General features: G+C 44.9%; 1 protein-coding gene across 1 annotated transcript in view; it reads right to left on the bottom strand.

Moving 5' to 3' along the window:
• Nucleotides 1-691: 691 nt before the first annotated feature.
• LOC127052406 (steroid hormone receptor ERR2) overlaps nucleotides 692-14237 on the bottom strand; it is a 37346-nt gene continuing 23800 nt past the window's right edge. Inside the window, exon 5 of the mRNA XM_050956002.1 lies at nucleotides 692-4974. Coding sequence (XP_050811959.1) covers nucleotides 4730-4974 — 245 coding nt within the window. The 3' untranslated portion in view covers nucleotides 692-4729. The remainder of the gene's footprint in view (nucleotides 4975-14237) is intronic.

Below are 14237 nucleotides of genomic sequence, written 5' to 3'. Positions count from 1 at the left end.
CTTAGACTTGCTTCCTATGGGATTTTACCTACCAGCTCCAAGTTTGCTCAAGTCTGCCTTCTGGAAATCCATTGTTTTTGTTGTGCTGTTCTCCCTTCTTCCGTTCCTTATAATCATGAGCTCTACCATTTCATGATCACTTTCACCCAAGTTGCCTGCCACTTTCAAATTTTCAATCAGTTCCTCCCTATTTGTCAAAATCAAATCTAGAACAGCGTCCCCCAAGTAGCTTTCTCCACCTTCTGAAATAAAAATTGTCTCCAATACATTCGAAGAACTTGTTGCATAATCTGTACCCTGCTGTGTTAGAGTTAGAAAGCTTTTCCTAATATCTACCCTAAATCTCCCGTGTTGCAGATTAAGCCCATTACTTCTTGACCTACCTTCAGTGGACATGGAGAACAATTGATCACAGTCCATGTATAACCCTCTTTAAACATAGTTAAAGACTTATCAGATCCCCCCCTCAGGTGTCTTTTCTTAAGATAAAACGTGTCCAGTTTTGTTTTAATCTTTCCTCGTAGGTCAGACTTTTCTAAACCTTTTCTCATAGTGCTCTGTACAAAGTGAAAGGGGAATAGTTACCCTGCAGTGCACTGCAAAACACCACCTGCCGTAAGCAAAGGAGGGAGCATTTCAGAAACCCAATAAACATCACCTTGACTGGCTTAGTTTGTACATGTCTGTGTTTTATTTGTTGTTTTGGTTGAAATGTCCTGTACCACAAGAATACAATTTATTTAACAGTTTTTCAGGAGCAGATAATAGTTGAGTAAAATAGATACTGTTTATTGCACTCTTTAACTCCCTGCATCATTCTCACAGCCTCAAATGGACTTTGACCATGTGTCTGGTTGTAGCTTGTGGATACATGGTGGAAGCTCTTTCTCAGCTCAGCCAGTTACATTTTACGGTCTGTCTCAGTGATTTTTCCTTTAATAGTTGCTTACATATTTCTGGTGCAGCATGATTTTATAATATGTTTGTAATAGTTCAAAAATTGATGCAGTCAGGTTAATGAGAGAGAATCACGCCCCCTATTTGGCATGAACTGTACTGCTAGGTTGTGGTTCAGTGTTTCTTCTGTAGCTTCATAGTTTCACTGTAAGGTAATGCCCGTGTTTGCCCAGAAACATAGTTCCATGCAGTGTTTCACCATTTATCTGAATTGATCCCTGTGCAATTTGTTTTGCACCAGAGGCCAGAGACCTCGGTTTTCCAGGAGGAATGTGACTGTCTAAGAGGCGCTGTCCCCTCTTGAGTAGGTCTGTAGCAGCTGGCAGCTATTTAGTTTATCTGCCTATGCAAAGCTTTGTAGTGTGTGGTACGTAGTGAGCGGGAGCTGTGTGATGCAGCGCCTATTAGTGTGAGTGAATGGTGGATTGAGCTTCATGGTTATGCACACTTGTTGAGGCACTTACCTCTGTGTCTTGTTTTAAACTAATTGCAGGCATTTAGTAACCACATGCATCCCAAAGTTTGGATTCCAGCATCTCCTACACCATGTGACGTTACAGTAGTACAGGACTGGATCAATGACTCTTACACTAGGCATGAATTCCCTACACGACTCCCAGGGAATCTGTCCTAGAACCTCTTTCCTATTTAAAGGCTAGATTGTTACATTGCTAACTGTGTGTGTGAGATGTTGCTGAGCGTACACTAGCCTAAGCAGTCACTGCAGCCCCCCCTAGGCTCTCTCAAAGTGTGACAGGCCTGGAGTGTGACACACCCATAAACCCAAATGCCATTGCTCTTCTGGGCATCCATCCCCATAGTCTAAAGTACTGCTGTCATCGTGCTATATTGGCTGGTTAGAGTAAGCCTGGGTGTAGGTTTCCTATGACAACCTCATGTGCTAAAGAGCTGTGGCCTTGTTTCCTAGTTAAAGAAGGTGGGGAGCTGTTGGGGGTGGGGGTTGTTCCAGGCATGTGTTCCCTTTGCATTTCTGGTGGGGGAGATCACAGCTCTTGCTTAGAGGCAAAGCGATTCATTAACACTCTGATTGGTTTTTCCAGCCCATTGAGATACTTATATGGCTTGGTCCAAGGTCTGTCATCTTGGAGCTATGGGTGTGAGGGGACCTGATGGGCTCAAGGGTTATGCAGATTAAAATCGAGAAGGAGTCCTGCAGCTCTTCTGAGGGCAGAGTGTGTACATGCAGCCTGCTTTAGGCGCTGCTTATCTCCACTGGTAGCATGTTAGGGGAGAAAGGTGAGGTGGTAACTGCAGAAAGCACCTTCAAAAGTTTTACACTTCCCTATCACTACAAGAATTACACCACTAAACTCTTCAGGCCGAACTAGCCAGCAGCCTCGGGGGGACGGGACCTAGATTCAGCAGCTCCTTCCTTCCTCTCTTCTCCCTCCTGAGGGGCTCACGTTCCCTTAACGACTCAACAACTGTCCCACCACGAGTAGTGTAGGAAAAGCCCTTTTGCAACAAAGAGGTAAGGCTCCCGCCATGGCCCTGTGGCTGAGGCCACTGATGTTAATTCACTTCTGAGGGCTTCCACAGCAAGGTCTGCACCAGGGTGCTTTGCACAGAAGAGGCATGGCCATGCTTGCTCAAAACAGAGGTCAGTGCAGCTGCCTGCAGAGCTCCAGGTGGAAGTGGCATTGACAGGCACTGAATCCAGGGTATTGGCCACAGTGCTGGGGAGAGCCCATCCCAGCTTGTGAGTAAAATTACCTGATGCTACACAGCTAGAAACAGCTGCTAAGGTGCAGCATGTACTCAGAGCTGGCTACACGCCGACAACATGTGTTTCCCGTCTCAGGTCACAGAGCATTATGTGGATGTTTTATACAATCAAAGTCTCTCTCTGTTTCCAGAGCAGCTAGTGAGCAACATCAGAGTCTGTTCGAAGCACAAGGCTGCTGTCCATTCTCGGCCTTGAGGAAGTGGATGCACATCTCCCAAGTGGTTGCTGGCTCTGCCAGTTAAGCCTTGCAGTGGGGTGTCCTGTCTGTTCTCTAATGTGGTTGATCCAGAAAGGGAGTGAGTGTAGCACTGGCAAAAGTAGTTTGAATGACAGCCCTGGACAATGACGCCTGCTTCTCTCATGGAGATCACTCTTCACTATACTGTTTGCTAATGTGCCTCACCCTTGCCTCAGAGTGAACCGCTCTGTCAGGTCATAGCCTTTCTCCTGAGACTGCCAGCAAGGGCTCAATGAGTGCTGGTAGTTTTAAGATGCACAAATTAACCAAGACTCTTCACCCATCCCAAATCTGGTGCCAGAAGAAAATTTTCAGCCATCACTGTGTCAGGCTGGCGTTGAACAAGTGCCCTAGAAGAGATAGTTACAAACTCCTCCCCCAATTTCTTCAGCCACCCAAGTTCCCCTCTAGAAAACCACTTTAGGAACCTGGTTAGAGGTGGGGAGTAGGACAACCCTAGGAGTGAGGCACAAACGTTCTCCATGAATGTTTCTTGAAAAGAAATATTTTCTTTTGGAGCTAGCCCCATGAGGCCTCACGAGGCCATAGAGCAGTCCGAGATGGACTGTTGATTATTTTGGGGGTGGAAGGGAGGCAAGGGACATGGCCAATGGTATGTGGGAGTCGGGGATTAAATGACTCCATTTAAATGTGTTTTCAGTTGGCACCAACTAGCAGCTTCCCAGGCCTGCAGTACATAGTTTTCTCCAAAGGACAATTCCCTTTGTTCCCAACTAGTGAGTGAAGTAAAGTCCAAGCAGCTATGGAGGCAAACATCCATTCTTGCAAAAATGGATGGGCAATCCCTGGGTGGGAGAGGGGGATATTTACATTTGGGCCCTGTTATTGCAGACAGATATTTGTGTCATGTGAGTGGGGGAAGGACTATTTTCGGAGTTGACGAGGCAGATTTGATGCTCTGCATGGTGGAAATTGGGGGATTTTAATTAGCACCATGTGTGAGGATGCAGAGACTATCATGGGAATCCAGCACCGGAGCAAAATATCAGGGTCATCCCGAGAGTGAGGACTTGCATTCTCTGAAACATGGAGCCTCCCCCTTGACTAGCCTGTGGGAATGTGGGATTGCCCCAAGATTACAATAGCCAGGCGTAATGACACACTGTACAAGATCATGGATTATTTTACATAGGCAGGAGCATCGTTCCCAATAGGAAGCGGAGCCTCTATGTACATGTGTTATGTGTCACTAGAGGAGTTCAGGAGGCAACCATTTTTGAGTGAAGAGGTCCCATGAGGCTCTTCTCTAAACAAGCACCTGCCCCATGGGCCTGTGAGCTGGAATGAGATGACAAACATCAGGAGTTGCCCTCTCTGCCTCCACCCTCACACCACCAGTAGATGAAGACTAGTGACGCTTTGCTTCTTCAGCTCCTGCTTCAATTCCCCCCTTCCCTCTCCAGAGTTGGAGGAGGGAGCTGGGGAACAGGCTTCCCCAGCTAGGGCAGAGAGCGTAACTGCTCAGGGGCCCACATTCCCTCCAGCCCCTTCTGCAGGTGCATGAGCGCGAGCACGCTCTGGTACTTCCTACAGCAAAAACAAAAACAGAGAAACAGGTGACTGATTAAAAGTTTCCCCCTCTGTACATGAGATGCTGCAGACAGGCAGGCAGGCAGGCAAGCAGGCCGACAGCTGGACATTACATAATTCTTCCATAATAAATGATTGGAGATAAAAGCCGACCCCTGCTGCTGTTTGGATTGCTCTGTGTCTGCGTCTTTGTTTCTAGTTTGTTCCCCGGCCACTGAGGGCTGGCACCAGGGCCGTCAGACCTTGGCCTCTAGCATTTCTAGGAAGAGTTTGTGCATGGGGACCTTGCCCTGCAGTTTGATGCTGTAGAAGTGCTGCACCGCTTTGGCGGCTGTCTGACGCAGGAGGGGCAAGGTCAGCAACAGCTTGCCCGCCCGCCTTGGCTCCTCGTGGCGCTGACTCAGCTCGTAGTCCTGCAGGGCTTCATGGAGAAGGTCCTGGAGTTTCTGCACCGCCTCCATGTCCTCTATGTGCATGGAATCTGCAAGGGGGGGAACGGATAGCAAAGAGCAATGGTCAAAAACCAGAACTGCATTCTTCATTTGAATCTAAGGCTTTGTCAGTGCTGCGGCTTCTGGAAAGTAGCTCACGGGTAGGAAGCATCAGGGCCCCTGGGAGAAGAGCTGGCAGGGCAGGTGTGCCCCCAGCGTGGCTGCCTGTGCCAGGCTTTGCGGTACTCTGGCAGTGGGTGCTCAGGGGCGAGTAGGGTTGCAAAGGGTGGCTGGTGAATTACATTATAAACAAGCCACTTCTACAGGTGGGCTAGAGAGCTGTGCAAGAACAATGCTAGCTTGAGGTTAGGATGGGTACTTGGCTACTCCCGTGCCTACCAGCCCCCTGTGTTCCTGAGGGGGAGTGGCATGAAGAGTGAGGGGCTGCTGATGTGCCACCAATCAGGAGTGATCGCAGTAGGTATAATTAACACTTCCACAGAGCTTCATCTGTGTGAACTAATTGCTGAGCAGCTGCTCGGGGTGGCAGAGAGATGGAAACCCTTCCTGGAGTACTGGCAGGGCCATACCCAGCTCAGGACATGGTGGAGCAGAGGCTCACAGAGTGGCGCCAGTGTGGCTTTTAACCAGCAAAAATAAAACTATCCTTTCTCCACAGCGGCTTTGTGGCTCCCCCCCGTCCGCTGCATTTGCTGAACAGTGTGACTGGAGTGGCTGCACAGTCTAGCTGAGGCACATGGCAGTTTTTGTCCGTCAGGTGAGTGCTTACAATTGCACTTTGCCAGTCTCAGTGAGCTTTACAGATAAGCCTCAAACCCCAGCTCAGAGGGAGGTGTGTTACAGATGGGTAAACTGAGACACAGATCTGCTAAGTGACTTGTCCATAGTGCAGCAAGTCAGCTTCAAAGGAGAACACCAGATCTGACTCCTTATCACTAGCTCTGTGCCCCAACTCACACTCCCTGTGTTCATTCCCTTAGGGACAGTGGGATCACGTGGAATCATGTACCTAGCTGTGCTTTATATACCAGGTACTCTTGTATGATACGTGAATCAGCGTAACAGTGCTGCTTCTCTTCGCCAGCTGATTTCTATAGGCTGAAGAGCCCTAGCAGCAATGTATTTCCCATTTCTTCCCCTCTGTGTTTCTTTTAGAAAGACCCAGCTGCATCCCAAACCCGTTCTGCCCATTGCCCTTCTCTATGCTGAGAAGAGCTCCAAATCTGCAGCGGCCTGCAAAAACTAAAACAACATTGCAGGATTAATTTCCCAGCAATCCATCAGCAAGCCAGTGTTGATTACATTGATGAACTGTTAATTACAAAATCAATGGCTATGAATTTTTACAGCTGCTAGAGCACCAACGAGGAGGGAGGCTGCCAGGCTGTGGCCCACAGGGGCATAAAGCATGGTAATCTAAGGACTCCCTCCTAATGTGCATTCAGCAAGAGCCATGCCTGCACTTCTGCAGAGCTCCGTGGATGGGAGACAGAGTGCACGTGTGATAATGGACAGCCAGTCTGTCCAAGTTGCTGCAAGCAGGGCCTATTACCTCCCCCAACAATAAAAGTTTAGTTTAAGCTGGCACCCTGGGGCCCCATAGGAGCAGGGGTCTCCATGTTCTACCATCACAGAATTTGCGGCACAGTTCATCCCTTGCTGCAGAACTGTGCTCAAATCACCTCAACACTATGTCTTCAGGCGGGGCAGCTGCAGGGAATAAAGGGATATGGTTACAGACAGGATGAGACGCCCCTAACTAACTAGGGCTCTGGGCTAAACTGCAGGGAGCCCCTCAGCACTAGAATTTAAATGAATCTCTGCCCCTTTGGGTTTTTCCCCTTCCTCAGAATGCTTAGGCTCTGGGTGGGAGTGGCTGACACTGTGACACACACAGCACGGAGTAACAGGACAATTGGCGAGTCAGAACCTGCTCCCTGCTGGGATGTTTAGAATGAAGTATTGGGAAATGGTGGTCTTCACTGCTCTTTATCTGTTGTTATTCTCCAAATAAAACCACACTCATTCCCTCCAGTAGTCCCACATAGCATCTCCTTGTAGCTTTACCCACAAAAAGGGCTAGTGATCTGCCAGGGCTCCAGCAGTGGAAGCTGTCTCCCAGCAATCCCCTCTCTGTGTCCAGCTGAGTCACTTGGCTTCTGAACATAGACTTTAAGGTCAGAAGGGACCATTGTGATCATCTAGTCTGACCTGCACATTGCAGGCCACAGACCCTCACACACATACCAATGCTCCAGGATTGTCCTGGAGTATCCAGGAATTAAAGATTAATCTTTAATGTGATGAAACCTCCAGGACCATGTACAACCAAAATTGGCAATCCTACACACACACACCCCCCCTCCTTTAATAGACTCATAACCTCTGGCTGAATTATTGAAGTCCTCAAATAATAATTTAGAGTAAATGGTGGAGTCTCTCTAAATTTGAGTCTTTAGTTTAAACCAGCTAGTGACCCATGCCTGTGCTGCAGAGGAAGGTGAAAAACCCCCAGGGTCTCTGACCTGGGGGAAATGAGCATGTGGGCAAGACCCACCAAGTAGACACCTGGGAAAGAATTCTCTGTAATAACTCGGAGCCCTCCCCAGCTAGTGTCCCATCTCTGGCTACTGAGGATTTTTGCTAGTAGCAGTTGCGGATGGGCCACATGCCATTGTAAGCAATTTCATCATACCAGCCCTTCTGCACTGATTCATAGATTCATAGATTCTAGGGTCAGAAGGGACCAATGTTATCATCTAGTCTGACCCCCTGCACAAAGCAGGCCACAGAACCCTACCCATCCACTTCTATAACAAACCCCTAACCTATGTCTGAGTTATTGAAATCTTCAGATTGTGGTTTGAAGACCTCAAAGCTGCAGAGAATCCACCAGCAAGTGATCCATGCCCCACGCTGCAGAGGAAGGCGAAAAACCTCCAGGGCCTCTGCCAATCTGCCCCGGAGGAAAATTCCTTCCTGACTCCAAATATGGCGATCAGCTAAACCCTGAGCATGTGGGCAAGACTCACCAGCCAGCACTCAGAAAAGAATTCTCTGCAGTAACTCAGATTCCATCCCATCCAACATCCCCTCACCGACCGCTGGGCATACTTATCTGCTGATAATCAAGGATCAATTGCCAAAATTAGGCTATCCCATCATACCATCCCTTCCATAAACTTATCAAGCTTAATCTTAAAGCCAGATATGTCTTTTGCCCCCACTACTCCCCTTGGAAGGCTGTTCCAGAACTTCACTCCCCTAATGGTTAGAAACCTTCGTCTAATTTCAAGTCTAAACTTCCTAGTGTCCAGTTTATACCCATTTGTTTTTGTGTCTACCTTGGTACTAAGCTTAAATAATTCCTCTCCCTCCCTAATATTAATCCCTCTGATATATTTATAAAGAGCAAGCATATCCCCCCTCAGCCTTCTTTTGGCTAGACTAAACAAGCCAAGCTCTTTGAGTCTCCTTTCATATGACAGGTTTTCCATTCCTCGGATCATCCTAGTAGTCCGTCTCTGAATCTGTTACAGTTTGAATTCATCCTTCTTAAACATGGGAGACCAGAACTGCACACAGTATTCCAGGTGGGGTCTCACCAGTGCCTTATATAACGGTACTAACACCTCCTTATCTTTGCTGGAAATACCTCGCCTGATGCATCCTAAAACCGCATTAGCTTTTTTAACGGCCATATCACATTGGCGGCTCATAGTCATCCTGTGATCTAGCAATACTCCAAGGTCCCTCTCCTCCTCTGTTGCTTCCAACTGATGCGTCCCTAATGTATATCTAAAGTTCTTATTATTAATCCCTAAGTGCATGACCTTGCACTTTTCACTATTAAATTTCATCCTACTATTACTCCAGTTTACAAGGTCATCCAGATCTTCCTGTATGATATCTCGGTCCTTCTCCGTGTTAGCAATACCCCCCAGCTTCGTGTCATCCGCAAACTTTATTAGCACATTCCCGCTTTTTGTGCCAAGGTCAGTAATAAAAAGGTTAAATAAGATTGGTCCCAAAACCGATCCTTGAGGAACTCCACTAGTAACCTCCTTCCAGCCTGACAGTTCACCCTTCAGTACGACCCATTGTAGTCTCCCCTTTAACCAGTTCCTTATCCACCTTTCAATTTTCACATTGATCCCCATCTTTTCCAATTTGACTAATAATTCCGCATGTGGAACCGTGTCAAATGCCTTACTGAAATCGAAGTAAATTAGGTCTACCGCATTTCCTTTGTCTAAATAATCTGTCACCTTCTCAAAGAAGGAGATCAGGTTGGTTTGGCATGATCTACCTTTAGTAAAACCATGTTGTAATTTGTCCCAATTACCATTGACCTCAATGTCCTTAACTACTTTCTTCTTCAAAATTTTTTCCAAGACCTTACATACTACAGATATCAAACTAACAGGCCTATAGTTACTCGGATCACTCTTTCTCCCTTTCTTAAAGATAGGAACTACGTTAGCAATTCTCCAGTTGTACGGTACAACCCCTGAGTTTACCGATTCATTAAAAATTCTCGCTAACGGGCTTGCAATTTCATGCGCCAGTTCCTTTAATATTCTCGGATGAAGATTATCTGGGCCCTCCAAGTTTGTCCCATTAAGCTGTTCAAGTATGGCTTCTACCTCAGATGTGCTAATATCCACCTCCATATCCTCATTCCCGTTTGTCATCCTTCCATTACCCCTAAGCTCTTCATTAGCCTTATTAAAGACTGAGGCAAAGTACTTATTTAGATATTGGGCCATGCCTAGGTTATCCTTAACCTCCTTTCCATCCTCAGTGTTTAGAGGTCCCACTTCTTCTTTCTTCGTTTTCTTCTTATTTATATGGCTATAGAACCTTTTACTATTGGTTTTAATTCCCTTTGCAAGGTTCAACTCTACTTGGCTTTTAGCCTTTCTCACTTTATCCCTACATGTTCTGACCTCACTAAGGTAGCTTTCCTTGCTAATCCCACCCTTCTTCCACTCCTTGTAGGCTTTTTGCTTTTTCTTAATCACCTCTCTGAGATGCTTGCTTATCCAGCTTGGTCTACAACTCCTGCCTATGGTTTTTTTCCTCTTTCTTGGGATGCAGGCTTGCGATAGTTTCTGCAGCTGTGACTTAAAGTAATTCCAGGCCTCCTCCGCATTTAGATCCACAAGTTCTTCAGTCCAGTCCACTTCCCTAACTAATTTCCTTAATTCTTTAAAGTTAGCCCTTTTGAAATCAAACACCCTAGTCCCAGATCTTTTTTTGTTTATCCTTTCATCTGGTTTGAACTGAATTAGCTCATGATCACTCGAACCAAGGTTGTCCCCTACAACCATTTCTTCTATGAGGTCCTCACTACTCACCAAAACCAAATCTAAAATGGCATCCCCTCTTGTCGGTTCTTCAACTACTTGGTGAAGAAATCCATCTGCTATCACATCCAGAAAAATTTGAGCCCTACTATTCTTGCTAGCACTTGTCCTCCAGTCTATTTCTGAGAAGTTAAAGTCTCCCAAGATCACACATTTCCCATTAGTGTTTACTTCCTTAAAAACATCAAGTTCAGTCTTGAAGCTAGTTAGGTTTTTTGGCCCCATTCCTCCACTTGGAAGCCTATTCCAGAACTTCACTCCTTTGATCGTTAGAAAACTTTGTCTAATTTCAAGCCTTAACTTGTTGAGAGCCAGTTTATATCCATTTGGTCTTGTGTCAACAATGGCGCTTAACATAAATAATGCCTCTCCATTATTTATAGAGTGCAGTCATATCTCCCCTCAGCTTTTGTTTGGTTAGGCTAAACAGGTCAAGCTCCTTCAGTCTCCTCTCGTAAACTAGGTTTTCCATTACTCTGGTCATCCTAGTAGCTCTTCTCTGCACCTGTTCCAGTTTGAATTCATCTTTCTTAAACATGGGAGACTAGCACTGCACATAGTATTCCAGATAAGGTCTCAACAGTGCCTTGTGTAAGGGCAATAACATTTTCCCTCTCTCTGCTGGAAATACCTTGCCTGATGCATTCTAGGATTGCATTAGCCTTTTTCATGGCTGCATCACATTGGTGGCTCATAGTCATCCTGTGGTCAGCCAATGAACCCAGGTCTTTCTCCTTCTCTGTTGCTTCCAACTGATATGTCTCCAGCTTATAGCAAAAATTCTTGGTGTTAGTCCCTACATGCATAACATTGCATTTTGCACTATTACATTTTATCCCATTTCTAGTACTCCAGTTTTCAACATACTCTAGATTTTCTTGTATGCTATTCTGATCCTCCTTCATATTGGCAATACCTCCCAACTTTGTGTCATCCACAGATTTTATTAGCATGCTCCCACTTTTTGTGCCAAGGTCATTAATGAAAATGTTAAATAAGATTGGTCCCAACACTGATCTCTGAGGAACTCCACTAGTAACCTCCCTCCAGGCTGACAATTCTTTAGCCACCTTTCAGTTCTCTCATTAATCCCCATCTTTTCCAATTTAACTAATAATTTCCCATGTGGAACTGTATCAAATGCCTTACTGGAATCCAGGTAGATTAGATCTACTGCATTTCCTTTGACTAAAAAATCAGTTATCTGCTCGAAGGAGGAGATCAGGTTTATCTGGCATGATCTAACTTTTGTAAAACCATGTTGTATTTTATTCTAATTACTGTTTATCTCTATATCCTTAATTATTTTTTCTTTCAAAATTTGTTCCAAGACTTTGCGTATAATTGAGGTCAAACTAACAGGCCTGTCATTTACCAGATCACTTTCTTCCTCTTTCTTAAAAGTAGGTTCTATATTAGCAATTCTCCAGTCAGAGGGTATGACCATCCCTCCAGTTTACAGATTCATTAAAAATCCTTGCTCGTGGGCTTGTAGTTTCATGTGGCAGTTCCTTTAGTATTCTTCTATGGAGATTATCCAGGTCCCCTGATTTGGTCCCATTAAGCTGTTTGAGTTTGACTTCCACCTCGGATGTGGTAGTTTCTACTTCCATATCCTCATTCCCAGTAGCCACCCTACCTCTATTCCCAAAGCTCTTCATTAGCCTTATTGAAAACAGAGGCCATGCCTAGATTATCTTTCATCTCCAATCTATCCTCAGTGCTTAGCAGCCCTACTTCTACTCTCCTTATTGTTTATATAGCTATATAACCTTTTACTATTGGCCTTATTTTCTTTGTGATGTCCAATTCTGCTTGGCTTTTGGAAGTTCTCATTTTTTCTCTAAATTTCTGTCCTTCAGGAGGTAACTTTCCTTGCTGATCTGTCCCATCTTCCATTCCTTGTAGGCTTTCTGCTTTCTCTTAATAACCTCTTGGAGGTGCTTGCTCATCCAGTTTGGATGAATTCTCTCTCTCTCTCTTTCCCCCATGCTTGGGATGCAGGTTTCATGTAGCGTCTGCAACTTTGACAAAATAATTCCAAGCCTCCTGTACATTCATATCCTTGAGTTCTTCAGTCCAGTCCACTTCCCTAACTAATTCCCTTTTGAAATCAAAGTCCTTGGTTGCAGACTTATTTTTGTTTATCCTTCCACTTAGTTTAAACTGAATTAGCTTATGATCCCTAAAGGTGGGGACTGGCTCAGAGGTACATCTATAGGTGAAGGTGTTGGCCATTTGCATGCAAGCATTTATATGTTTCACTGCATTTGTGCAACTGTGCCCTTCGATACGGAAATTGAGTCCATAGTGACATTACAAGGACATTAACGTTAAGTTAAGTACTAAAAAGTCAGCCTAAGCTCAGCTGTGCAACCTTAATTTACCGCCTGTGGGTACAGATTGTGATACAGTTTTTAGTTACATGATCACATCCTGTTTTTCCCACAGGAAAAAGACAGACGCATGCAGGGAGATCTCACACACTGTTGACTTTCAAACATTCAAGTAAGAAATACCGGGACTGTAAAAACTAAATTCTGCTTGCAGCTGTACTGCACCAACCCACTGAAGTCAAAGCAGTTGCACCCCTGTAGCTGAGAGCAGGATTTGGCCCAGTGTTTTCTAACCCTTACTCTTGTTTTTCCTGATTCATGGAGTGAGAAGCAGAACCACAAAGCAGCTGCTGAGAGTTGGTTGCTTTATTTTATGGTAAATATTGTTCTGTCACTGATGGTAATTCTCCCCACAGACTGTCTGCTCCAGCATATCCTGAGCTGGGCACTGCCCTGCTTATGCCCCAGGCATGAGCATGGTCAAGACAGTGCAACAACAAGTACTGAAGTGCCTATTGCAAATAACCCTGATGGCAGCATTGAGCTCAGAGGTCCCCACTTAGAACACAGCCCACAAAACAGCCTCCTGTGGTACCCCTTAGCACTTTAGCCCAGCTGGGTGGGTGTTAGGGCCAGTAGCTTCCTTCACATCACTACTCTGGTTTCTGCTCCTTGTCTAACGGAGGCACCCTCCTTGTAGGTTGGAGGCTGTTTCTTCATAAAGAGCTTATTAGATTGCCAAAAAGCCACAATTCCACAATCAAGAAAGAGGCCCACTGTGGCTAAAAGCCTATCCTGGTCCAGTGTGAAGCAAAGGCAGCAATTAGAAATATAAAAGTAACTCATAACAAATGGAAAAAGAGGGAAATAGATGGCACTCAATATAAATTAGAAGTGATGAAGTGCAGAAAATTGATAAGAGAAACTAAGGACATCAGGGAAAAATCCATGGCTGGTAGGCTGAGGACAATAATGAAGATTTATTTAAAAAGTATATTAGGAACAAAAGAAATTCTAGCAACAGTACTCCATTACTAGATGGAAATTGTGCACTTGCTAATAATGATGCAGAAAAGGCAGAAGTATTCAATAAATATTTCTGTTCTGTATTTGGAAAGAAGCAGAATGATGTAATCTCATTATCTGAGGATGATGAACTACTTTCCAGTCCATAAGTAACTGAGGACGATGTCAGACAACATCTAGGCATGAACATTTTTAAAATCAGTAGGCTCAGATAACTTGTACCCAACAATCCTAAAATATTTGGCTCAGGAGCTTTCTGTCTCGCTGATAAATTTTTTAATAAATCTTGGAATACCAGGGAAAATCCAGAAGACTGGAAGAATGCTAATATGCCAATATTCAAAGAGGTCAAGCTCAGGGAATTATAGGCGAGTTATCCTGAGTTCAGTCCTAGGAAAAATAATGGAAAAGCTGATTCATGATTCCATTAATAAAGAATAGGAATATAACATTTGACAGTCAACATTATTTTATGGAAAATAAGGCATGTCAAACAAACCTGATTTTGTTCTTTGGGGAGATTGCAAGTTTGGTTGATAAAGGTAACTGAATAGATATAAT

The sequence above is a fragment of the Gopherus flavomarginatus genome, chromosome 5 (assembly GCF_025201925.1).
Source record: "Gopherus flavomarginatus isolate rGopFla2 chromosome 5, rGopFla2.mat.asm, whole genome shotgun sequence".
NCBI lineage: Eukaryota > Metazoa > Chordata > Testudines > Testudinidae > Gopherus > Gopherus flavomarginatus.
This window is presented reverse-complemented; position numbering and strand designations above follow the sequence as displayed.